The following is a 25114-nucleotide window of genomic DNA, read 5'->3' as shown; positions in this document are numbered from 1 at the left end:
GTGCAAAGCCTGCAGGGTCGGGGGTGGGGGGTGGAGGAATTCCTTCTCCTATCCTGGTTGCTTGGGTTTTTTGCAATTCAAAACACCGACTAAACAGATCCTTTCCAGGAAGCTTTGGTACCAACAGGACCTTTTCATTTCCTTGGGTGCGTGTCATTCTTTACTCTGGGGCAGCAACTCCTCACCGCAATTTTCCTTTCACATGTCCTAAGAAGCCCCTAAGGCCCACAGCCTTTGTGAATAAAGGCCCACCCTCGAAGTGGAAACCGCGCGGCAAAGACAGAGACGCATACACAGCGGGACAATGTATGGAATTTAAAAAAGAGTTTTCTTTCTGACTTCGCATCCTTTCAAATGTCCAATATGTAAGCTAAGAAGGGCTACGGTAATGGGCGCTTGAGAGAAGCAGTACACCGATAAGAGCAAAAATATCCATTTAGACTGGTCTTTCCAATTCCGGCTTTTGTTTGAGTCAGTGAAGGGGGCCCGAGGAGGCCAAGGTCTACAGTTCTGGGAAAGGAGGGTTCTTCTGGATTCTTTGGGATACGGAGAGGTAGGCTCCGGCCCCAAGAAACAACGAGGGCAGTTCCGCCCCTCAAGGCTTTACTCCAGGAGTCCCGGAGGAGACCGCGACACCTCAGTCCGAGGCTAAATCACCCAGCTCAGAGGAGTTTGCCAAGGCTGGACAAAAGATGTGGCCGCTCTCTCTTAAACACATACACAGATCCCGAGAGTGCACGTAGGGAAGGTTTACATGTGTGAAGGAGAAAGGCCATTGCTGCCCACTGCGGGCTGCCGGCCCCACCCCGCCCTCGGCAGCCCGGGAGAGACACGCCACGCGAGGGCCGCGGAGTCAGTCTCAGCTCGCCCGGGAGCGAGGGGCGGGGCCGGGCGGGGCCGCGAGCGCGCAGGCGCAGTGCGGGCTTCCTCGCGCCGCCGCCACTGCCGCCGCCGCCGCCGCCGCCGCCGCCGCCCGCGCTGCACCACAGGCCCGAGACAGACAGGGCCGGGAAGAGCCGGAGACTGAGGAGGAGGCGGAGGCGGCGGCGGAGGCGGGGCGACTCCGGTGACCGGGAGCGCCGCAGACTGGCAGCTGCGGCGACTCCCCCCTTTGTGTCTGGTCTGCTCGGAGCCACTGGAAGTGCTTCCCGGAGGGGTGCAGGGTGTCTCGCCGCCCCGTCGCCCACCCCCCTCCTCAGCCAGCCACCTACCTCCGCCCTCCCGCCGCCCCCCGCCCTCGGCCCGCGACGCCCGAGCTCCGCCCGGAGCCCAGAGCTGCGGGAGAACGAGGCGGCGGCGGCGGCGGCAGCGGCAGCGGCTTCCTCGGGGGGGTTGTGATTCGCTCACAGGAGCCATTGACGGGAGAGGACGAGGCTTTTCTTCGTGGAATTTACCTCAGGCAAGATCGAGCGGCCGCAATAAAAAAGAGCGAGAGAGCGAGAGGAGCGAATCCGGGAGGGCTGGAAAGGGCAGCTCCCCCCACCTCCTCTCCGCCCGCCGTCTCGGGGAGCTCGGGGCCCTGCCTGCTGACCCTTCCCCTCCCCCGCTTCCTGCTGCCCCTCAGCCCTCCGGCCGGGCCCTGGCAGTACCTCGCAGGATTGTTCGGCGAAGGCTTGAAGGCTCTGTGGGTTTGTCCATGGAGGCAGGCACCTTTTTCGATTCAGTCGAGGAACGGGGTTTGTTCTCGAAATCCGAGTGAAGGAAGCACCGAAGCGAAACTTAAAAAGGAATCCTGCCCTCCCGGAGCCGCGGGCGATGCGACTCGTGCCGCCGGGCGCCCCCGCCGCCCGCCCGGCTTCGCCCTTCGCGGCGGTCCGGAACTTGTTCTGATCCTGAGCCCCGCCATCGAATCCCCGCTCTCCACCCCCCTGCACCCTGGATATGTTTTCTCCCAGACCTGGATATTTTTTTGACATTGTGAAACTACGAGGGAAATAACTGCTGGGCTTTCTTCCTCTCTCCCTGCTTCTCCACACGGACATGCCTTCAGTTTGGGTGGCCGAGGCACCCCGTCCTGGGCGAATGAACCTCTCCAGCCGCGAGGGAGAGAAATGAAGGGAATTTCTGCAGCGGAATGAAAGCTCTGCAGCTAGGTCCTCTCATCTGCCATTTGTCCTTTCAAACTGCATTGTAATATCTACGGGCCGGACAAGTCAGACGAGAGCGAGGACCAGCCTCCCGGCCGTACCTCTCCGCCCGTGTTTACTTTCCGTATTTCTTTTCTCTGCTCTGCTGCTTCTCGGCTGGCCCAGGGATGACTTCTTCGCTGCAGCGGCCCCGGTGGGTGCCGTCGCTCCTGTGGACCGTCCTGCTGGTCAGCACTGCGGCCGGTGAGTAGCCCCGGGCGGCGCGTCGGGCCACTGCCCCAGCGGGTGGCGGGCGAGGGAGCCCGCAGAGGCCGAGGCCTGCGCTCGCCCTTCGCGACGCGTCCCGCGATCGCTGTGGAGGGAATCGTGTCCGGTACCTGCGCGCCTTTCCCGTTCCTTCTAGGGAAATAACCCTGCCTGTTTTTGTGTAGTTTCGAATCCCTACTCCCATATCCCCCCTCCCACCCCCCACCGGGGTGGGGGGAAAGACATATTGGGTGTGGTATCTTGACATTTTTAGCTGTGAGGTAATGCAAGGATTAAAAATAATATTTTAATCGCCAATGAACAGTGTCTATTATGAGATCTTTGGAAACAGAGCTGTAGATTTTTTGTTTTTTAACGTAAGGAAGCTGATTTGGCTTACAGTAAAAAGAACATCAACTATAGAACACACACTTTAACCTTATATTTAGATTTAGATCATTCTTTGGGAATCCATGTTACTTTCATTATTCCGAAATGTTACCGAATGAATTGGGTAAATGTTGAGGAAGCCAGAACTTTGAGATTCTTAATACGTTGTATAATACTGTTAATTATTGTCGTTAGTATTATTTTGTTCCAAAGTATTTTGGTAATTATATTTCCATGTTTTCAACATAAATACACTCGTATTTTATATGCTTTTGGAATTACTATTGGGCTTGAAAGTATTTTCGATAACTTTATATTTTAGTCATCTGGTATCTGTTGGCTTTCCTGTCATTGAAACAACTTTGACCTCACATCAGACGTCTAGCATATTTGAGTCCTGAAAGTTCTTTGACATTTTACTAAGCTTAAAGGGAAATGGTAGTCATCCTTTCCTTAGGATATTTTCTTTTTAGTTCCCAGACACCTTAGAGAAATCCTCATTTCTGTTTACAGTTATTTTTCCAAGCAGTCTTTTTGTGATAAGCTTTTAGAAATTTTTGGGAGTGAACTGTACATATAATTATTAAGTTTGGTGTAGGATGGCCAAATAGATTATGCATTTAAAAATGAGTAAAGGACAATATAACAGCTTTCCAGTTACTTTTTAAATTTATACAAGTGTGTACTTTTCACATTCAATAAATTTCTCATTGCTATGCTAGACACAGAGTTTGCTTGCTTATTTCCTTAAAACTATGCATTGGGAAAATTCTGAAAGAAAATTTGAAGTTTCCTTTAGTGCCTTTGATATTGGCTGATTATTGTCTATTACGTTTATGATAAATCTATGTAGTATTAAAAGAATTCGAACTTCTGAATTGAATGTATTTTGAAACTGGCATTTCAATATTCTTAAACATCACAATTCCTTTTGGGATAAAAATGAACAATTTTTTCTAGGTTTCTTTGTAGTGTGTTAGCTATTTAAATTCTCTAGCTGTAAGTCTCGTGATTCCTGTAAAATATGAAGAGAGTAAAAGGCTTTAGGCTTAAGCAGTCATTCTATGAGCAGAAATCTCAGAACACAGACTTTGCATTGTTCTTTGTTATTCTTAACCTTTTTAGAATGTAGATTCTCATTTATAGTTACAGGCTTATCATTTTGTGATCAGAACTGATAATAGTAAGGGAAAGAACATTGATTTAAAAATACATTTAATTTGAATTTGGTAAATAAAATAGAATAATGTCCTTTAAAACGGAGGGATTGAAAGAATCACTACTTAAAGTGGTATTAGTCTTTTTTTTCCTTTAGTATTACATATACTACCAGATGCCAAAATTTGTGAAGCTGGATTTCAGAACTATAACAATAATAGTAATAGCTAGTGTTTATTAAGTGCTTGCTCTGTGCCAGCAACTATTCTAATAGCTTTACATGTATTTTCTCATTTGATCCTCATGACAATTCTGTACTCCAGGTTTAATTATGTTCCTTTTACAGAGAGGGCAAGTGAAGTACAGAGAATTTAAATCACTCACCACAGAGTAAATTGTGGAGCCAGGATTATAGCCTGCACCCTTACCTATCACATTAATGGTAACAACAGCTCACTCTAATTGGGAACATAAGAAAGAGTAGTGCCTTCACTAGATTAGCTTTTGGAAAGTAAGTAGGGACACTTGACAGGATCATCATTCAGCACTGGTTATGCAGATGTCATGGTTCTAAATGTGTAAAACTTTGCCTAATATTGGAGTGGCTAGTACAGTTTCATTAGGTGCAGGGTGACTAGAGAGAGCCTGTGTGGACTTGGGATACATAGATGTAGTGATGTAACCAGGTAGGTGCAAATAGTGTTGCTGATAGGAAAAAAATACTGGAAGACTGGTTGATATCACATCCCTCTTGGGGGCCATGGATAAATCCTTTATCTCTTTTGACTCCCCCTCTCCCACTTTATCTAGTTCTTGGATTCCTTAATTCTAAGAACATTTTGTATGCAAAAAATTAGGATTTATAAAAAATAAAATGTGATTGGTTATAAATGAATTCTTAATTTTAATAAAAGGATGTAATACAATGCAATACTTATTGCAGAATCAGCTTCTGTTAAAAAAATTTTTTTGGAAAAAAAGTTGTCACTCTTTATTTAGATTGTAATGGCTACAGATAACATATGTAACCCCATATCCCACTCTATTCTGTGCAGGCCTTTGAGCAGGCTCAGCTACCCTTTCCTCCAGTCGTCTTGTCCTCCTCCTCCTTGTCCTTCTTGCGATCCTTGGTGGCCTGGGAGGCCGGGGAGCCCATGACATTTTGAATGGCCCCTTTGTTGGGATTCATTTCTGGAAGGTTCTCCAGAGCATCTGAAGGACCTTGGGATTCTGCATCACATCATAGTTCTCCTTGGCTGGCTCAGATGTGTCTAATGGCTGGACTGACTTCATTGTCAGTTGAATCTTCCTGCATTTGAAATAATCCACTTGATTAGATTTCTTTCTTCTTCTTCTTCTTTTTTTTTTTTTAAAGTACACTCTGGGGCTTGAACTCACAACCTTGAGGTCAATAGTTGCATGCTCTGCTGACTGAGCCAGCCAGGTGCACTTCCCTTGATTAGATTTCAGTTTTACATCTCTTTAGGAATACAAATTTGTCTAAAGGAAAATTCATCTATTTAGTTAGGGTTCTTGAGCACTGAAGTTAATAAATATTGTTGGGGAACTGAAAATTTAGTAATCTTTATTTTTGTATTTCTTAACATGTGGGCACTGCAACAGGTCACCTGTGGATTTTTTTTTTTTTTAAGATTTTTATTTATTTATTTATTCAACAGAGAGAGAGGGAGAGAATGCCCGCACAAGCAGGGGGAGTGGCAGGCAGAGGGAGAGGGCGAAGCAGACTCCCCACTGAGCAGAGAGCCAGATGCAGGGCTCCATCCCAGGACGCTGGGATCATGACCTGAGGCGAAGGCAGATGCTTAATTGACTGAGCCACCCAGGAGCCTGTTTTTTTTTTTTTTTTTTTTTTTTTTTTAAGATTGATTTATTTGAGAGAGAGAGCATGAGCAGGAGGAACAGATGGAGAATGAGGGAGAGTCTTAAGCAGACTCCGTGCTGAGTGCAGAGCCAGATGCAGGGCTCTATCTCATGACCATGAGATCACAGCCTGAGCCAAAGCCAGGGGTCAGACACTCAACCGACTGCGCCACCTAGGTGCCCCATCATCAGTCTAGATGTACTGAAGGGATCTCTCTGGGACCTATATTTTTTTTTAAACTTGGAAACCTGAAAGATTCTCCCTTAGGCAAGTTTGAGGACCACTGATTTACATAATCAGTCTTGATTGTTTGGATTTTTAAAATATTGTGATTCATTCAGCTTTTGCTGCATAATAGCTGGTAACCACAAAATCATAGTGACATACAACAATAAGCATTTATTCTGCTCCATTTGTCTCATTCTTGGGCCCAGGCTGGAGGGAAGGGTAACATCTCTCTGGGGAAAGCTTGTTTCATGGCAATGGCAGAATTACAAGAGGACAAGCCCAGTCCCACCAGCCATTTTCAGATTCTTGTTTCTCTGACATCCCATTTGGCCAAGACCAAAGACAAGGAGTAGTGAAGTACACTCTGGCTATAATGAGGCCATGGTAATATATGGACATGTGATACTATTGCTGGGAAATGAAGAATTGGGATCTTCAGTCTACCACATATGATCAGGAAGATGGTCCAAGAGAGGAGCTTCTCTTACCATTTGAACAGGGCCAAACTCTTAATTAGGCTTTTGCATAAAAATTATACCAACTTTGATCTCTAGAAAAGCCTATCCTGGCATGTGGGATGATGTGGTGGTAGTGATGTTGGTGTGTATGAAATGTGGGGACAGAGATTCATTTCACACAAGGACAATAGCTTTCCTTCATTAAAGACCAACTTTCTTAACATAGAGAAGAAATTGAATATTGATTTCTGATGGGTAAATTCTAACTATAAAAGGTACAGGATGAAGTCAGTGTAAATTAGTTAATTTTATAAATGGCCATACCACTTATTTTGGCACTTTCTCATATATTGCCTTGCTTTTGAATATCAGTTTTATGTATTTGCTTTGTCCTCCTAACTGATAATTGCTTCTTGAGGACCGACTTCATATCTTAAACTGTTTTTTAATCTATCATACTGCATGCAGATAGAAGATGTTTAAGAAATACTAAATTAATGAATAATCAAAAGGAATTGGAGCCAGGAAGTATTCTAAGATTGCTTACTTACTCAAATGATCTATTAGTAATTTATTCTTTATTCCCATTCCTTCAACTATAAAGTAGTTTAAGTGGTATAGTAAGGAGACTCCTGTCATGAATTAATGAAAACTAAACTCTGTGATTCTGGGCAAACAGATTACTCAACATAGTATTCTCAGTTATAATATTGTGGGATTGGACTAGATTATGTTTGAAATGCACATTCATGGGAACCACCCTAGGCTTACTTAATCTGAGTATCTGGACAGTGAGTTTGGGAATTTGCATTTTATTTTATTTTAAGATTTATTATTTATTTTAGAGAGAGAGAGAGCATGTGCATGAGCAGGGATGGGGGCAGAGGGAGAGGGAGAGAATCTTAAGCAGACTCCCCCTGGGATCATGACCTGAGCTGGAGGCAGATGCTTAACTGACTGAGTCACCCAGGCGTCCTGAGAATTGTTGATGAAATATTTATAAAAGAAATAGTGCTAAACTAAATTAGACTAGGTAACATTGATTTGGTTTTAGTTACAAATTAATATGCTGTGGAACATTCCAGGTGGATAAATTGCATATATTAAGTTTCTATCTACCAAAGAAGAATTATATTCTGATTTGATTGATATCTGCTAGAAAAAAATTAAATATGAATTCATGAATTTTGGCCATCTTGTATAGTACTTACACATGTGGAAGAGACTCCCATATTACCAAATTATTTCCCTCTTGTGTTTAAATGATCTAGTCTTTGAATCATTTTTAGAAGCAATGAAGATGACTCTAGTAGAATTTTGGGTACAATAGACTCGATTTTGTATTTTTTTTTTAAACTTTTTTTAATCTGTGGGATGGGTATGACAACTAAGACTGCTGGATTACAAGAATACATATATAATTTATGTATAGTCTGTGTGAGGTTAGAAATAAGCCTGTGGGTAAATGACATGAACATTTTTTTATTTAAAAAAAATTTTTTTTAAGATTTTATTTTTAAGTAATCTCTACACCCAGTGTGGGGCTCACACTCACAACCTGGAGATCAAGAGTCACATGCTCTACCAACTGAGCCAGCCAGGTGCCCCGACATGAATATTTTAAAATGCATTGCTTTAGGGTGCCTGGGTGGCTCAGTTCGTTGGGCGACTGCCTGCGGCTCAGGTCATGATCCCGGAGTCCCTGGATCGAGTCCCACATTGGGCTCCCTGCTCGGCAGGGAATCTGCTTCTCCCTCTGACCTTCCCCCCTCTCATATGCTCTCTCTCTCATCCTCTCTTTCTCAAATAAATAAAATCTTTTAAAAAAATAAAATGCATTGCTTTATCAGAACTGTTAGAACACAACATTTATTTCTTACTGTTAATTGCACATAATACGGTGTTTGACCAGACCCATTTTCTTTTTTTTTTTTTTTAAAGATTTTATTTATTTATTTGAGAGAGAGAGAATGAGAGAGAGCACGAGAGGGAAGAGGGTCAGAGGGAGAAGCAGACTCCCCGCCGAGCAGGGAGCCCGATGTGGGACCCGATCCCGGGACTCCGGGATCATGACCTGAGCCGAAGGCAGTCGCTTAACCAACTGAGCCACCCAGGCGCCCCAGACCCATTTTCTATTACAATATGCATTCATGGGAGCTGCGACAAGGGTAGGGGGCATTAACAGGATAGATAACATATGGAAGGAGAACTAAAATGTCCAGTCAACAAATATTTATTAGTGCTTCCTTTGCGCAAGGTTCTTTTTAAAATGTTGGTGGATACAAAGAAAAACAAGGGCCACCTCTCCTTCCCCAAATATCTCATGCCATAGCCTATATTAGTTTCTGAAAGGGAATTAGATTTCATGCTATTTGAAGCAAGGGTAGATATTTTGCAAGTCTTATTAGCATTGTATTATTTCTCTTCTGCCTATTCCTCAGGACGAGAAATTCCTGAAGGTATTCTGCAACACAGGAGAAGAGACTTTGTTCCTGTGTGTCTTCTAGCTGATCTCCACCCTCCTTTTCTATCTTCCTGCCAGCTTTTTTTTTGAAAGAGCAGTGAACGCTTCTGGACTTCTATATCCTCAACTTACTTGTCTCATGATGTGTATTAGATCATCAGTGACTTCCTAATTGCCTTATCCAGTGACTTTTTAAAAAAAAATTTATTTATTTGAGAGAGAATGAGCATGAGCTGAGGGTAGGGGCAGAGAGAGAGGGAGAAGCAGACTCCCTGCTGGACGGGGCCTGATGCGGGGCTCGATTCCAGGACCCCGAGATCACGACCTGAGCCGAAGGCAGACACTAAAGTGACTGAGCCACCTAGACCCCTCCAGTGATTTTTCAGTCTTGTTCTCTTTGACTTTTCTACTTAATTTGAGAATTTTGGTCACCCCTTCCTTGAAACTCTCCCTGTCTGACTAGTAACTTTGCATTTCTCTGGTTATATATCTTCTCCATCCTCTCTTCTCCATAAATTGTTTCCTTCTTTTTTAAAAATCTCCCTTAGATTTTCTCTTTTTAAAGATTTTATTTATTTATTTGACAGAGACACAGCAAAAGAGAGAACACAAGCAGGGAGAGTGGGAGAGGGAGAAGCAGGCTTCCCGCAGAGCAGGGAGCCCGATGTGGGGCTTGATCCCAGGACCCTGAGATCATGATCTGAGCCGAAGGCAGATGCTTAACTACTGAGCCACTCAGGCTCCCCTCCCTTAGATTTTCTTGAGTATACTTTTTTTTTTATTGCTACTCCTCCCCCTTGTTGATTTTCTTTTATTGTTACTCCTCTCCCAGCCTTCAATTATTCTGGAAAGTAGATGATTTCTAACTCAAACAGGTGAAGCTGGAAGGATTTGAGTTCCTTCCTAGTGGTACCATCAGCTGTTCACTTTGGGAATATCACTTCTTTTGGTTTCAGTATCCTCATTATAAAGGAGGAGAGGGTTGGCCTGCATGATACTTATAGCATTTCTAGCACTTTTGCTTATGGTATGAGAAAAGCCAGTGATATTCTTAGTTACTAGTAAGTGTGTAACATTTTGAATGATATATTTGGTTATTATTGAGTATATATATAGTACTTTGAATTTAGCTTAGATTGGGGAAAACTGTGGGGCATTCTGAAATGGTAAAAGCACTACTTTGAAAGAAATGTAATTTAATTTTTTGCAGATACATTTTGTATGTTGATTATGTTGAGTTAGGACCACAAAAGTGTTCTAAAGAAAGGCACTATGTGGATATTCTGTAATGCAAATATAAAAATAATCTATAACTAAATACAAAGGGTGCTTTTAAAATAGTTGGAATCCTAGAGTTTTAGAGTTGGAAAGGACCTTAGAGTAGACTTTAAATAGCTTTTAGTTAAGAAGACAAAAGACAATCTTGTCTTTTGTTTTTAACTTTTTATTTTAATTCTAGTATGTTAATACACAGTGTTATGTTAGTTTCAGGTGTGCAATAGAACTTTGACAGTTCTGTACATTACTCAGTGCTCATCAAGATAAGTGTACTCTTTTTTTTTTTCTTTTTATTAAAATACAAGATAAGTGTACTCTTAATCCCCTTCACCTATTTCACCCAGCCCCCTCCCGTGTCCCCTCTGGTAATCATCTATCTGTTCTTTATAGTTGAGTCTGTTTTTTGGTTTATCTCTTCTTTCTTTCTTTTTTTTTTTTTTGTTTCTTAAATTCCACATATGAGTGAAATCATGGTATTTGTCTTTCTCTGACTTACTTCATTTAGTATTATACTCTCTAAATCCATCTCTGTTGTTGCAAATGGCAAGATTTCATTCATAAACACACACACACACACACACACACACACACACACGTACATATACGTTTTTTAGCCATTCATCTGTGGATGGACACTTGGGCTGTGTCCATCTCTTGGCTATTGTAAATAATGCTGCAATAAACATAGGGGTGCATATATCTTTTTTAACTAGGGGTTTTGTATTCTTTGGGTAAATACCCAGTAGTGGGATTACTATATCATACGGTAATTCCATTTTTAATTTTTTTAAAGGTTTATTTATTTATTTATTTTAGAGAGGGGGCGCATGCGTGAGTGAGTGCATAGGGGGAGGGCAGAGGAAAAGGGAGAGAGAAACTTTAGCAGACTCTGCACAATGCGGAACCCAACGTGGGGCTCCATCTTATGATCTTGAGATCACAACCTGAGCCGAAACCAAGAGTCCGAGGCTCAACCGACTGTGCCACCTAGGTGCCCCTATTTTTAATTTTTTGAGGAACCTCCATTCTGTTTTCCACAGTGGCTGCACCAGTTTGCATTCCCACCAACAGTGCAAGAGGGTTCCTTTTTCTCCACATCCTTGCCAACACTGGTTTCTTGTGTTTTTGATTTTAGCCATTCTAATCGCTGTGAGTTGGTATCTCATTGTGGTTTTAATTTGCATTTTCCTGATGATGAGTGATGTTGAGCATCTTTTCATGTGTCTGTTGGTCATCTGTATGTCTTCTTTGAAGAATGTTAATGTCTTCTGCCCATTTTTAGTTGGATTATTTGGGTTTTTTTGGTGTTGAGTTGTATAAGTTTTTTTTTTTTAAGATTTTATTTTATTTATTTGAGAGAGAGAGAGAGCAAGGTCAGGGGGGAGGAGCAGAGGGAGAGGGAGAAGCAGACTCCCCACTGAGCAGGGAACCTGACGCGGGACCCCATCCCAGGACCCTAGGATCATGACCTGAGCTGAAGGCAGACACTTAACTGACTGAGCCACACAGGTGCCCCTGTATAAGCTCTTCATATATTTTGGATACTAACCCTGTATTGGGTATATCATTTGTAAATATCTTCTCCCATTCAGTAGGCTGTCTTTTAGTTTTGTTAATTGTTTCCTTTGTTGTTCAGAAGTTTTTATTTTGTTGGAGTCCTAGTAGTTTATTTTTGCTTTTGTTCTCTTTGCCTCAGGAATCATATCTAGAAAAATGTTTCTGTGGCTGATGTCAAAGAAGTTATTATGTTCTCTTCAAGGATTTTTATGGTTTCAGGCCTCACATTTATGTCTTTAATCCATTTGGAGTATATTTTTGTGAATGGTGTCAGAAATTGTTTTAATTTTAAGGTAAACAGTGCCAACATCAGTTTCAGCATAGCCTTTGACTCAGTTATCATACATTCTAAATCAGATTGAATTAATGCCATTTTAACTTCTGGTTAGTAAATTTTGTAAAACAGCTTTACTGAGATATAATTCCCATATCATACAATTTACCCATTTAAAATGTACAATTCATTATTTTGGTATATTATTAACTTTAAAGAAATTATGGTAAAACACGTATAGCATATATTTGCCATTTTAGCCATTTTCAAGTATACGATCCCGTGGCATTAACAGCATTCTCAGTGTGGTGCAACACATATTGATGTGTGTCACCAAAACGTTTTTATCACCCCAAACAGAAACTTTAACCATTAAGCAGTAGCTCCCATTTTCCCCCTTCTCCCAGCCCCTGGTAACCTCTAAACTATTTTCTGTCTCTATGAATTTGCCTACTCTAGATATTTCATGTAAGTGGAATCATATAATATTTGTCCTTTTGTTACTGGCTCATTTTGCTTAGCATAATGTTTTAGAGTTTATCCATGTTGTGGCATGTGTCAGAATTTCATTGCTTTTTGGGGCTGAATAATATTCCATTGTATATATACCACATTTTGTTTATCCATTCACCTGTTGATGAACACTTGAGTTTTCACCTTTTGGCTGCAGTGAACATTGGTGTACAGTATCTGTTCCAGTCCCTGCTTTAAATTCCTATGGGTGTATACCCAGGAGTGCAATTGCTGAATCATATCGTAATGATTCTGTGTTTAGTTTTTTTGAGGAACCACTAAACTATTTTCCACAGTGGCTAAATTTACTTTTATAGAGATATAATTGATATGTAACATTGTGTAAGACTCCCCACTGAACAGGAAGCCTGATGTAGGGCTTGAACCCCGGATTCTGGGATCATGACCTGAGCCGAAGGCAGACACTTAACCAACTGAGCCACCCAGGTGTCCCTGTCATTGATCGATTTTGAGTTAATTTTTATATATGGTGTGAGATAGAGATCCAACTTCATTCTTTTGCATGTGGAAATCCAGTTGTGCCAGTACCATTTGCTAAAGAGACTATTCTTTCCTCCTTGAATGGAATTGCCACTCTTTAAAAAAAAAATCAGTTGACCACAGATGTATAGATTTATTTCTGGATTTCCAATTCAGTTCTGTTGGTCAGTCCTTGGACCTTTACTTTTCTCTGTATACACCTTCTCCTTTGGTGATCTCATCCATTCTCATGGCTTTAAAGTAACACATAGAGGTTAACAAGTTTCAAATTTATTTCCATCCCAAACCTCTTTTCTTGAAATCCTGTTGCAGGTAGCTAACTGTGTATTCAGCATCTCCACTTAGATGTTTGATAGTTATCTCATACTTAATGTGTCCCTGAGCTGCTTCTATAAGCCTTTTCCTCCCATAGTCTTTCCCAACTCAGCATATGTCTGTCATCCAAGTTGTTCAGGCCAAAAATTGAAGATATCCTTGTCTCTTCTCTTTCTTTTTTTAACACTCACATCCACTCAGGTAGTAAAAACTGTTGGCCCTACCTTCAAAATATATCTAGAGTCTGACTACTTCTTACCACCTCTGTGGGTACTACGTTAATTTAAAAGCCAAGATTTTTCTTGGTTGTAATTTTTCAGTAGCCTCTCTCTTCTCTAACATGGTCACTTTTACTATAGTTGCTTTTTTTTTTTAAGATTTTATTTATTTATTATTTGAGAGAGAGAGAATGAGAGAGAGAGAGCATGAGAGGGAAGAGGGTCAGAGGGAGAAGCAGACTCCCTGCCGAGCAGGGAGCCCGATGCGGGGCTCGATCCTGGGACTCCAGGATCATGACCTGAGCCGAAGGCAGTCGCTTAACCAACTGAGCCACCCAGGCGCCCTATAGTCGCTTTTTCAATATAGTATCCAGTGCCATCTTTTTAAGCATAAGTCAGATTATGACATTTCTCTGCTTAAAACTCTCCAAAGCCTCTGCATATCATTTAGAGTAAAAGTCACAATCATTTGAAATATCCTATGTAATCTGGTCCCTACTTCTTATGACTCCATCTGCTGATCTTTCTTGCTCAACTTTTATTGTGCTTTTAACTTTACACAGAAGTAAACATTTAGAAATCAAATGATTTAGAAGAGGTTAGATTTGAGATACTTTATTCTGTATAGTTTGACAGTGGCTACATACAGTAAATATATATATTGGAGGAATAAAAGAGGAGACAAAAGAGGCTCAAGTATTTCTTGAGCCTCTGACATAAGTGCCTTACATATATACTATATGGTCTCATTATCCTTTAAACAGACTACTCAGTACTATTATTTTTCATTATTTTACCGATAAGTAAAGTAAGTAGGAGACTGGAATTCAAGCCCAGGCCTCTATAACTCCAAAGCAGAGCATTCATGTAATATATACAGTGTTAGTCTGAAGGTATAAAATACTTGGAGTAGTATTTTAGGCATCTGAAAAAATTTTTGGCATTTTAATCATTCAGGAATAATTTTCTAGACTGAACTCTGCCTTGGTTATGGTCTCTTATTTTGTAGTAAATGACAACAGGTTTTGGTTTTGTGTGTAGCATTCAAATGTTGGTGGATAATAAAGATTTTTTTTTTTAAATTTATTTGACAGAGGGAGAAAGAACAAGCGGGGGAGCGGCAGGCAGAGGAAGAGGGAGAAGCAGGCTTCCTGCTGAGCAGGGAGCCGGATGTGGGGCTCGATCCCAGGACTCTGGTATCATGACCTGAGCTGAAGGCAGCTGCTTAACTGACTGAGCCACCCAGGCACCCCGGATAATAAACATTTTCATGAAAGATTCAAAGCTTCAGTTTTGGAAAGGAGCACCAGTTAGATGAAGAATGATGATGACATATTTAGTTGAGGATAAGTTTTTAAGGTTTCCATCTGTTGTTAGTGATTAGAATCCCTGTGGGCCAGTCTAGTGTGAAGAGTAACTTTTAAATTTAGTTACTGCTCAAAGGGCCATATTGTGGTGACATGAAAGGCAAGATTAAAAACAGTCAAATGATAACGAGATAAATATTATTCATGCTGCTTATTGAAGCAAAGTTTTTTTGTGAGAGATAACTTTTCTGGGATATTTATTTTTCCTTTGGCTAAACCAATGTGTTAGCTTGATGAAATGCTGTTAAGAATGTTTATCTATAAATTTAGTTTAGTTTTTAGCACCAACTATTAATCCAGCTCTTCTGTAAGAATCATTGTTTTGTCCATTTTCTTAAGTTTTTGAGAAATTCAGTTTTATTGATCCTTGCTGCTAAGTCCTTCTGAGAGCAAGGCAGTAGTCTTAGATTTAAACTAAACTCAGATTTGTACACTCAGCAGCTGATAGGCTTTATATTAATGAAATGGTAGATTAATGGAAATAGGTTAAATTTATTATCTGAAAATAGATTTAAATTCTAGTTTTTTGCAATTCAAAGCTAGTGTGTTGAGGCATGGTTTTTGGAAGCATATCACTTGGCTAGGCTAGGTTATTCTAAAACATCAGTGGTTATTTCTTGCTCATACTGTATGTCCATTGAAGACTGGCGGGAGTATTCTCATCATTCAGGACTCTGGGTTAATGCATTGCCACCATCTTGAAAGTTGATGGTTGCAGTGCCAGAGGTAAAAGTGTAAGAAGATCTTTCATGGCAGTTACATGCTCTGGCACATCACTTCCACTTAAAATCCACTATTTAGTCTCCCCTAACCTCTAGGAACTGTGATTTTTCCAAGTATCTAGAAAAGGAATTTGGGAAACAGGACCAGTGATGACTGTGGGAAGTAATAAGATAAACTTTTGTTGGCTTTGCTTTATATTTTTAGATGTGTTTTGGCTTTCAGATTTTGACTTTATTTCTTTTAAAAATCTTTCTGTTTTTTAGAATCCCAATGTTTTTTTTTTTTTTAAAGATTTTATTTATTTATTTGAGAGAGAGAGAGAATGAGAGATAGAGAGCATGAGAGGGAAGAGGGTCAGAGGGAGAAGCAGACTCCCCGCCGAGCAGGGAGTCCGATGTGGGACTCGATCCCGGGACTCCAGGATCATGACCTGAGCCGAAGGCAGTCGCTTAACCAACTGAGCCACCCAGGCGCCCCATAGAATCCCAATGTTGTAATAGAAGATCATTGTACAAATGATTTATGATAATGAAGTAGAGAAATAAAAAAATCCATTCCCTCTTTACTTTTTCTCTAATGCCGTTCCTTGGATGTAACCAGTGTTAATAGTTTGGTGGATAATATTTCATACTTTTTTGTATGCACTGTAAATAAACATCTGTATAATTAGAGTTTTGTTTTTTTAAAAGATTTTATTTATTTATTTGACAGAGACAGCGAGAGTAGGAACACAAGCAGGGGGAGTGGGAGAGGGGGAAGCAGGCCTCCTGCCGAGCAGGGAGCCCGATCGATGGTGGGACTTGATCCCAGGACCCTGGGATCGTGATCTGAGCCGAAGGCAGACGCTTAATGACTGAGCCACCCAGGTGCCCTAGAGTTTGTTTTTTAAATAAAGTTAGAATCATATATATCATGCACAGATTTTTGTTATTAATCATGTAGGCTAGTTCTAGAAGTAAGATCATTTGGTCAAAGTTTGCACATTTAAAATTTTGGTATGAACTTCTAAATTCCCCCTGCCAAAATATTGTACCACTTTCCATTTCCACCACTAGTATATCAGAGTTTTCATTTTCTTTCTTCCTTTTTTTTAAAAGGTATTTTCTTTTTTTAAGATTTTATTTTTAAGTAACCTCTGCACCCAGTGTGGGTCTCGAACCATAATGCTCCACCGATTGAACCAGCCAGGTGCGTCCAAGATTTTCATTTTCTTATACCTCTTTCAAATGCTTTATAATATTTTTTCAGTTTTTGCCAAAGCAAAGTTCAGTTTGCAGTTCTTTAATTATTAGTGAAGCTGAGTTTCTTTTCATATGGTTATTGGCTAGTTACATTTTTCTGAATTACCTGTTTATATATCAAAGATTAATTTTTCTAGTGATTTGTTTTTCTTATGTATTTGAAGGTGATATTTATATATATGATTTTACATGATTAGAATTGTTTATTTTTTTCCTTTATAACATCTGGATTTTGTGCTATCTTAGAAAAGCTTTTACCATATCCACAATTACCAAAAATTCTTATAGTAGGTAGGTCTATAGGTTTTTTTTTTTTTTCCCTATATTTAGATAATCCACCTGGAACTATTCTTGGTGTTGTACATATATTAACTCATAATAATGGTATGAGATAGATATTGTTATTTTCTTCATTTGCAGATGAGGACTTTTAGGCACAGAGGAATTAAGAAACTTGCTCAAGGCAGCATAGCTAATAGAGCTGGAATATAGACATAGCCTGTGCTCTTAATGGCTGTGCTCTACTACTTAGTATATAGCCAAGTTGTCTTTTAATCACTGAATTCCATCTGAATTCACTGAATTGTCTTTTTTTTTTTAAGATTTATTTATTTAGAGAGTGAGAGAGTGCCCGCCTGTGCATGTGTGCATGTGAGTGGGGAGAGGAGCAGAGGGAGAATCTTCAGGCAGACTCCTTGTTGAGCGTGGAGCCACACATGGGGTTTGATCTCACCACCTATGGGATCATGACCTGAGCTGAAACCAAGAGTTGGATGCTTAACTGACTGAGCTACCCAGGCACCCCTCACTGAATTATCTTTTAATGACCAAATTGTCTTTTAATCACTGAATTTCACCGAAAACCATCATTTGGGACAGTTAATTTGAAATATATAAAATATACTTCTGCTAACATGTCATAATAGATTTTTTGCTTGTCATGGTAAGTAGGTGACTAATATCAATTGCTTAAAATGCCTGAGCATGGAAACTAGACATTTTTAACTCTCAATTAGAGCCTTACCTATTATTTTAATTTAAAAATTTCTAAGAATCTTGGTTGTTTGGTTTTCTAGCTTATAAAAATTGAGGGAGTATCAAATAAATAGATGACTAATATGAATGGCTTAAAATGCTTGAGCATGTAGATTCATTTAATTTATGTAGAACAACTTTGAGTTAGAACCTATTCTCTGCAGTTGGTATATGGAAATACATAACATCTGGAACACTTTTGTCATCCTAGTTGTCCATCCTAGTGGTCATATTTCACAGGGCGTGTACAGAGGTAGGAAAGAATAGTGGTAGCCAAAGGTAAAGGGGCAGAATGGGGGGAAGTCTCAGGGAGGAGGGAGTAAAAGTTTACTTTTACTTAAGTCAAAATTTAATTTATTTCCTCTTCTGTTGTCTCTCACTCTCCACCCAAACTGTCTCAGCTTGGTCTGGCCTTTTTACCCTTACCTTTCTTTGATCTTTGTACTGGTGTGGGCTCCAAAGAAGCGTACCATTCATCAATTGTGTAGCTCCTTTAGGGTTTGTGAATTCAGACATTTTTATACAGTAGCTTTGATATTGCAAAGTTTGGGAGCTATTACTTAAAGAATTATATTTGAAAGGAGAACTCTGAATAATTCAATAAATGATAATATCAGAGGTAAGTTAATACGGCTAGGAATACTAAAATTAGTGTAGGTTGCATTTATCATACTGTCGCTTAGGTGAGCTGATTCCTAAAATCTTTCCAGCCCATTTCATTTAGGTCACTAATTAGAGAATTTATTGTTTGAAAGGTGGTATCTAGTTAGGGTGTTTGGAGAGAGATTCCTGTGAGATTCAACTGAGTCATGGCCTCAGTAATTATCTTGAGAATTGTGTTGGAGAAGCAGTGAATTTCTGCAACTAATGAATTTGTTTAAAGGTACATGTTGTATAAAAAATTTTCCAAAAAATATGTTATATTAGTAAAGTAATACTTAAATACGGAGAACTGTATTAGATGCCACTGAGAATAACAGAAAAAGAGAAATAGCTGTTGTTTAATAACTAACATCCCTCTTTATGAATGTCTACTGTGTGTTCAGTGCAGTGTTTTTACAGATATTTTTCTGTAATCAAAATAGCTGTGGGGCACCTGGGTGGCTCCGTCAGTTGAGCGTCTGCCTTTGGCTCAGGTCATGATCTCGGGGTCCTGGGGTTGAGCCCTGCATTGGGCTCCCTGCTCAGTGGGGAGTCTGCTTCTCCCTCTCTTCCCCCACCAACCCATGCGCTCTCTCTCAAATAAATAAATAAATAAATAAATCTAAAAAAAAGGTTTAAAAAGATAGCTGAAAGGTAGGCTTTTCTCCTGTTTTAGAATTAGGGAAACAGACTACAGAGATTAAGTAGTTATATAATTTATGGTGTATACTTCTAATAATTACAGATTACTTATTAAGTTATTTATTGAGTGCCTCTTTTTGACAGGCATTATGGTAAGTTTTTTTACTTTATTTCATATGATTCTGATATCAGCTTTGTGACATAGGTATTATTTTTTCATAGATAAGGAAACTGAAGTGCATAGAGGTTAAATAAATCACCTAAAACCATACACATAGAGAGTGGCAGAACTGGAATTCAGGCCAAGGACTTGGTCTCCGAAAGTCTCTACTCTTTTTTTTTTTTTTTTAAGATTTTATTTATTTATTTGAGAGAGAGAGAATGAGAGATAGAGAGCACGAGAGGGAAGAGGGTCAGAGGGAGAAGCAGACTCCCTGCCGAGCAGGGAGCCCGATGTGGGACTCGATCCTGGGACTCCAGGATCATGACCTGAGCCGAAGGCAGTCGCCCAACCAACTGAGCCACCCAGGCGCCCTTTTTTTTTTTTTTTTAAGATTTTATTTACTTGTTTGACAGAGAGAGATATAGTGGGAGAGGGAACACAAGCAGGGGGAGTGGGAGAGGGAGAAGCGGCTTCCTGCTGAGCAGGGAGCCTGATGCGGGGCTCAATCCCAGACCCAGGGACCATGACCTGAGCCGAAGGCAGTTGCTTAACCAACTGAGCCACCCAGGTGCCCCTGAAAGTCTCTAGTCTTTTTTTTTAGTTGTGGCACAAATGAAAGTCTCTACTCTTAATCGTATTTCCTCTCAAGATGTTTTTATGCTGTAAGGGAGAATCATTCACATTGAGTGGCTTTCAACTTTGAAATTTCATGACTTGTTCCCCATAAAGTAATGAAGTTAGGGAAAATCAACATCTTCACTCAGTTGTATGGTAAGACTATTTGATTCATTATCAGAGAGACTGTTGCTGCTTGATCTATTAACTCTGTTTCTGAGTTAGCATGTATTCATTGAATATGTATATCTTAACTGTTTTAGGGTCTAGAATAGTATGAAATGTGGTCCCAATATTTGATATACTTACCCTATTATAGGACAGGAGCACACAGTGGTGTATGCTCAACTGCTGATTGGGTTAAAAAAAAATCTAAATTTGAAGTAAGATACACAGAATGTGTATAGGCAGTGATGTTAATAATTTGGGCAATGGATAAGTCATTGTGACTGGACAGGAGTGTGATAGAGTTCACAATTCCTGAGGTTGGGCTAAGGGAATTGTTATGATTATGGACTGTTTCTTGGAAGAGCAGCCAGGTGGCCAAGGCATAGTGACCAAATGTGTGGTAAACACAGATGTGAGCCAACCCTAAGGAGCAGGGACAGAGACTGAGAGGCCTAGTCAAGTGGGCTAGACTGTACAAAAGAAGAGGAGGGGAAAATTCAGCCTGAATAATCCTTTGTCATTCCTATGGCCGCTGAGTTTTAGATCTGATTGACACTTATCCTCCTGAGTCCCTGGATGAGCTGGGTGGTGATGAAGGCTGAAGTTATTTGGTGTGTATTTATTCTGCTTTATTTAAGATTGGCTCAGCTGCTGTACTCAGCTCTGAAGACTTGTGAGATCTGGTGAATGGCATCATCCTTTGTGGGGAAAGAGTTGTGAGGGGAGTATAATTGACTAAGGAGGTAGCAATAAAAGTAGCAGTCCAGAATAGAGATATACATGTAAGAGCTTACTGATACTATTTAGGGTTGCATTTATAGCTACATTTGTCCCACTACATTTATTCTTGAAAGTTGGGAGTTTTGGGGGTATCTAGTCACATCTATTTTATTTGACTACAACATTTAAATCAGATAAGAGGAACACTTTAACTGAAAAGCAAATGATAAAGCAGGGGATGTCAAAAAGAGATGCTGGGGAAGAAACCCTATTTTAATTATTAGGTAATATTTTATACATATTAAATGGTTTATCATAGATATTGTCTGCTTGAATTTTGGGGGTTTTACAGATGCCACAACAATGTATTTCCTTGATGTGAGTGCTTATAGTTTTCTTCAGCAAGAAACTTTTTAATGATATCTTACATCTAGTATATTAAGATTGGGAGCAAGGTCACTAAGTAATTTATCCCCTAAAAAAATACCATGTTTCACTAAACCTAAGAATTTTTAAAATCTGTAATCTCATTTAAACAAATCACAGTAGTAAGCGAAAATGAGTCTGTTTTATGGCTACATTTTTTTAAAAAAAGATTTTATTTATTTGAGAGAGCAAGAGGGAATGAGAGAGAGAGCACAAGCGGGGTGAGGGGCTGAGAGAGAAGCAGGCTCTCTGCTGAGCAGGGAGCCCGATGCGGGGCTCCGTCCCAGGACCCTGGGATCATGACCTGAGCCGAAGACAGATGCTTAACCAACTGAGCTATCCAGGCGCCCCTATGACTACATTTCTATGGAGAAAAGTATAGATAATTTAAATTGAAAATGCCTCTTCATATTGTCATCTTTAGAGATTTTATTTTGCAATGTTTTTGGGGAAATTTCTCATTTAGCTCTTTTCTAATAACATATGAAAAAAACTGGCTATTAAAAAAGGGCTGTATGTGAAGCAAATTATATGCTGTAACGCACCTAATGTTGCCAAGTACACTTAATGAAGGAGGTAAGGAGGCCATTTAGCCATCCCAGGAAGGCAACTGATTCTAGTGCTTTTCTATAGGGAAGTAGTTAAAGTAAGTGTGAAGACATAAGTTTAAGGTCAAGAAGGCAAGTTTGTAACACCCATGAAATGAATTGAGATAAAGCACTCACCTGCTGATTTTCTAAATATTCTTTTCTATGTCTCCTAGTATTTGAACACTGTTTAATATAAGGAGATATTGACCACAATAGTAGGAACACTTACATTCTGTAATCTAGCTTTTACATGTTGTATTTATGAAGATTAGGTTAGGTTAAAAGAATGTCATAGTGTCTTATAGCTATGAACAAGGTGTTCAAGCTATAAGTTCATAAATATTTGTTGAGAAGACAGATCATAAGTGAGTAGTAAATAGATAATTAGAGATTATGATATATGCCCCAGGGCTGTATTAGAGGATAAATGGGGATGGCCACTTTAATTAAGGGGTCAGTGAGGGCTTCCTTACAAGGTGACATTTGAAGAATTAAAACGAGCTTGATATGTGAATAGTGGCAGGAAGAGCATTCCAGGTAGAGGATCAGAAAGTACAAAGGCTGGGAGGTGGGAAAGAGATTTGTATTTTCTAAGATTAGAAAGGAGACTGGTGTGGCTGAAGTATAGTGAGCTAGGAAGAGAGATGCGTGACTAAAGTTTAGGTAGGTGGGCAGGAACTGAATCGTGTGAGGCCTTTTAGGCCATGGTATAAAGATGAAGAATTTGAATTTTATTCTGAGATAATGGGAAATGCTATTGAAAGATTTTAAGCAGGGTAATTTCATGATCTAATTTTCATTTCAAAGATCAATTTCACCTGTAGATAGAAAAGGATAATAGAGGAGCTATAGGGGAAACAAGAAGTCTGGTTAGGCAGTTGTAGTAGTCAAGATGGACATGGGTGGTGGCATGTTGGATTTCACCTTCTAGTACTGTCAAGTAACATGGTGGTATCATTACACACCTACTTCTGTGATATATTGATTTTTAAATATCAAGGATTATTTCTTGGATATAGAATGTATAGTTCAGTTAGTTTTAAAAACTTTTTCCCTCAAATGTTTATTTTAGAGATCTACATTATATAAAGTTTTCAGTAAGTACTCTACAAATATGTGTTAGTGTTATCTGTACTTTATTTGTTTATTTATTAAAGATTTTATTTATTTATTTGACAGAGACACAGCGAGAGAGGGAATACAAGCAGGCAGTGGGAGAGGAGAAGCAGGCCTCCTGCCGAGCAGGGAGCCTGATGTGGGGCTCGATCCTGGGACCCTGGGATCATGACCTGAGCCAAAGGCAGATGCTTAACGACTGAGCTACCCAGACGCCCCTGTACTTTTTTATTTATTGAAAGAATGTAAACATGGAAAGTATTTTGCCTCAAGTAATAATTCAAAGAATAAGGGCAGAGCCCATCCGCCTGGATTCCCTTTATGATGCAGAGAATACAGACTACAAGGATAATTCCTAGTCATAGGGCCCTTTGTAGATGAGGACTTTCCTGTTTGTCCTGTTCTTAAAAGGCTTATTATTGCAATGCTTGAAGACTTGGGTCATGTCTCATTTATATTCTTATTTAAAGTACAGGTGATCTTTTTCTCCACATAAGCAGTATTCAGTGTATCACTTTCAGATTTTTGTTGTTTTTTGTTGATAGTCTTCTTTTCCCTCCATATCACAAGTAGTTTTTTGCTTGTGCAACTTTTCTCATCCTCTCTTTTTTTTTTTTAAGATTTTATTTACTTATTTGAGAGAGAATGAGAGAGAGAGAGAGCATGAGAGGTGGGGAGGGTCAGAGGGAGAAGCAGACTCCCCGCTGAGCAGGGAGCCCGATGAGGGATTCGATCCCCGGACTCCAGGATTATGACCTGAGCCTAAGGCAGACGCCTAACCACATGAGCCACCGAGGTGCCCGTTATCCTTACTTACTTTCAAATAATATTGGAGGCTGCTAGTTTTCATACTTGGACTCTAGAATAAAGTTGGCATGACTGTAGTCTCTAATGTAAGCTCTTCACTCAATGTGGGGCTTGAATTTATGACCCAGAGATTAAGAGTTGCATGCTCTACTGACTGAGCTAGCTGGTGCCCCCCCAACCAAAAATCTTCTAATTAGACCTCCAATTATGAGCAATAACAGTTTCACCAGTGAAGGCGTCTTTTTTTTTTTTTTTTAAGATTTATTTATTTATTTGAGCTAGAGCGAGAGAGAGCATGAGCACGGGAGAGGGGAAGAGAGAGAAGGAGAAGCAGACTCCCTGCTGAGCAGGGAGCCCAATGTGGGGCTTGATCCCAGGACCCTGGGATCATGACCTGAGCTGAAGGCAGATGCTTAATGACTGAGTCCCACCAGGCTCAGGCACTCCACCAGTGAAGTGTCTTATAGTAGAGTGATAGCTCCATAGGAGAATGGAATAATTGGGGTTAGAATTAGGGTGGAATTTAAATTAAATAAAGATTTTATGTCCATGAGTAGATGAAATATTCTCATTTCTGTTTTAAAATATACCATATTATTTTTTAAAAGATTTTGTTTTTTTATTTTTATTTTTTAAAGATTTTATTTATTCATTTAAGAGAGAGAGAGAGACAGAGCGAGCACAAGCAGGGAGAGAGGCAGAGGGAGAGGGAAAAGCTGACTCCCTGCTGAGCCAGGAGCCTGACATGGGGCTTGATCCCAGGACCTGGAGATCATGACCTGAGCCGAAGGCAGATGCTCAACCATCTTAGCCACCCAGGCACCCCAAGATTTTATTTATTTGAGAGAGAGCATGCATGAGAGAGAAAGAGAGAGCAGGAGCAGGGACAGGGAGAGGGAGAAGCAGACTCCCTGCTCATCAGGGAGCCTGTTGCTGGGCTTGATCCCTGGACCCTGAGATCATGACCTAAGCCGAAGGCAGACGTTTGCCTGAGCCACCCAGGTGCCCCCACAGTTTACTATTTTAATTTGTAGATACTTAAACATTCACAAGCTATGCAGTATAAGTGGCTCTGTTTTCTTCTATTATTTAAAAAATTTAAAACTAGCAGATATACAGAGTGTACATTTAAAGAAAGGTTTTCCATCAGTTTTTCTTTTTAGTCTTTTTAGTCTCTCAAAAGAAGCTTTTCTACCCTGCAGTATATTAAAGTTCTTAATTATTTTCTCTATGGGAAGTTTATCCTTTAAAAAATTACCTTGAATTGGGGTGCCTGGCTGGCTTAGTTAG

The 25114-nt window shown here is 40.2% G+C and overlaps 1 protein-coding gene across 1 annotated transcript in view; it reads left to right on the top strand.

Annotated features, from left to right (window-relative positions):
* Positions 1-1197: 1197 nt before the first annotated feature.
* The window catches only part of BMPR2 (bone morphogenetic protein receptor type 2), a 206745-nt gene continuing 182828 nt past the window's right edge, over positions 1198-25114 (top strand). The window contains exon 1 of the mRNA XM_025893138.2: positions 1198-2330. Within this exon, the coding sequence (XP_025748923.1) occupies positions 2255-2330 (76 nt within the window). The 5' untranslated portion in view covers positions 1198-2254. The remainder of the gene's footprint in view (positions 2331-25114) is intronic.

The sequence above is a fragment of the Callorhinus ursinus genome, unplaced genomic scaffold, assembly GCF_003265705.2.
Source record: "Callorhinus ursinus isolate GAN/ISIS: 27379988/994484 unplaced genomic scaffold, GSC_fseal_2.0 scaffold2, whole genome shotgun sequence".
Classification (NCBI taxonomy): Eukaryota; Metazoa; Chordata; class Mammalia; order Carnivora; family Otariidae; genus Callorhinus; species Callorhinus ursinus.
This window is presented reverse-complemented; position numbering and strand designations above follow the sequence as displayed.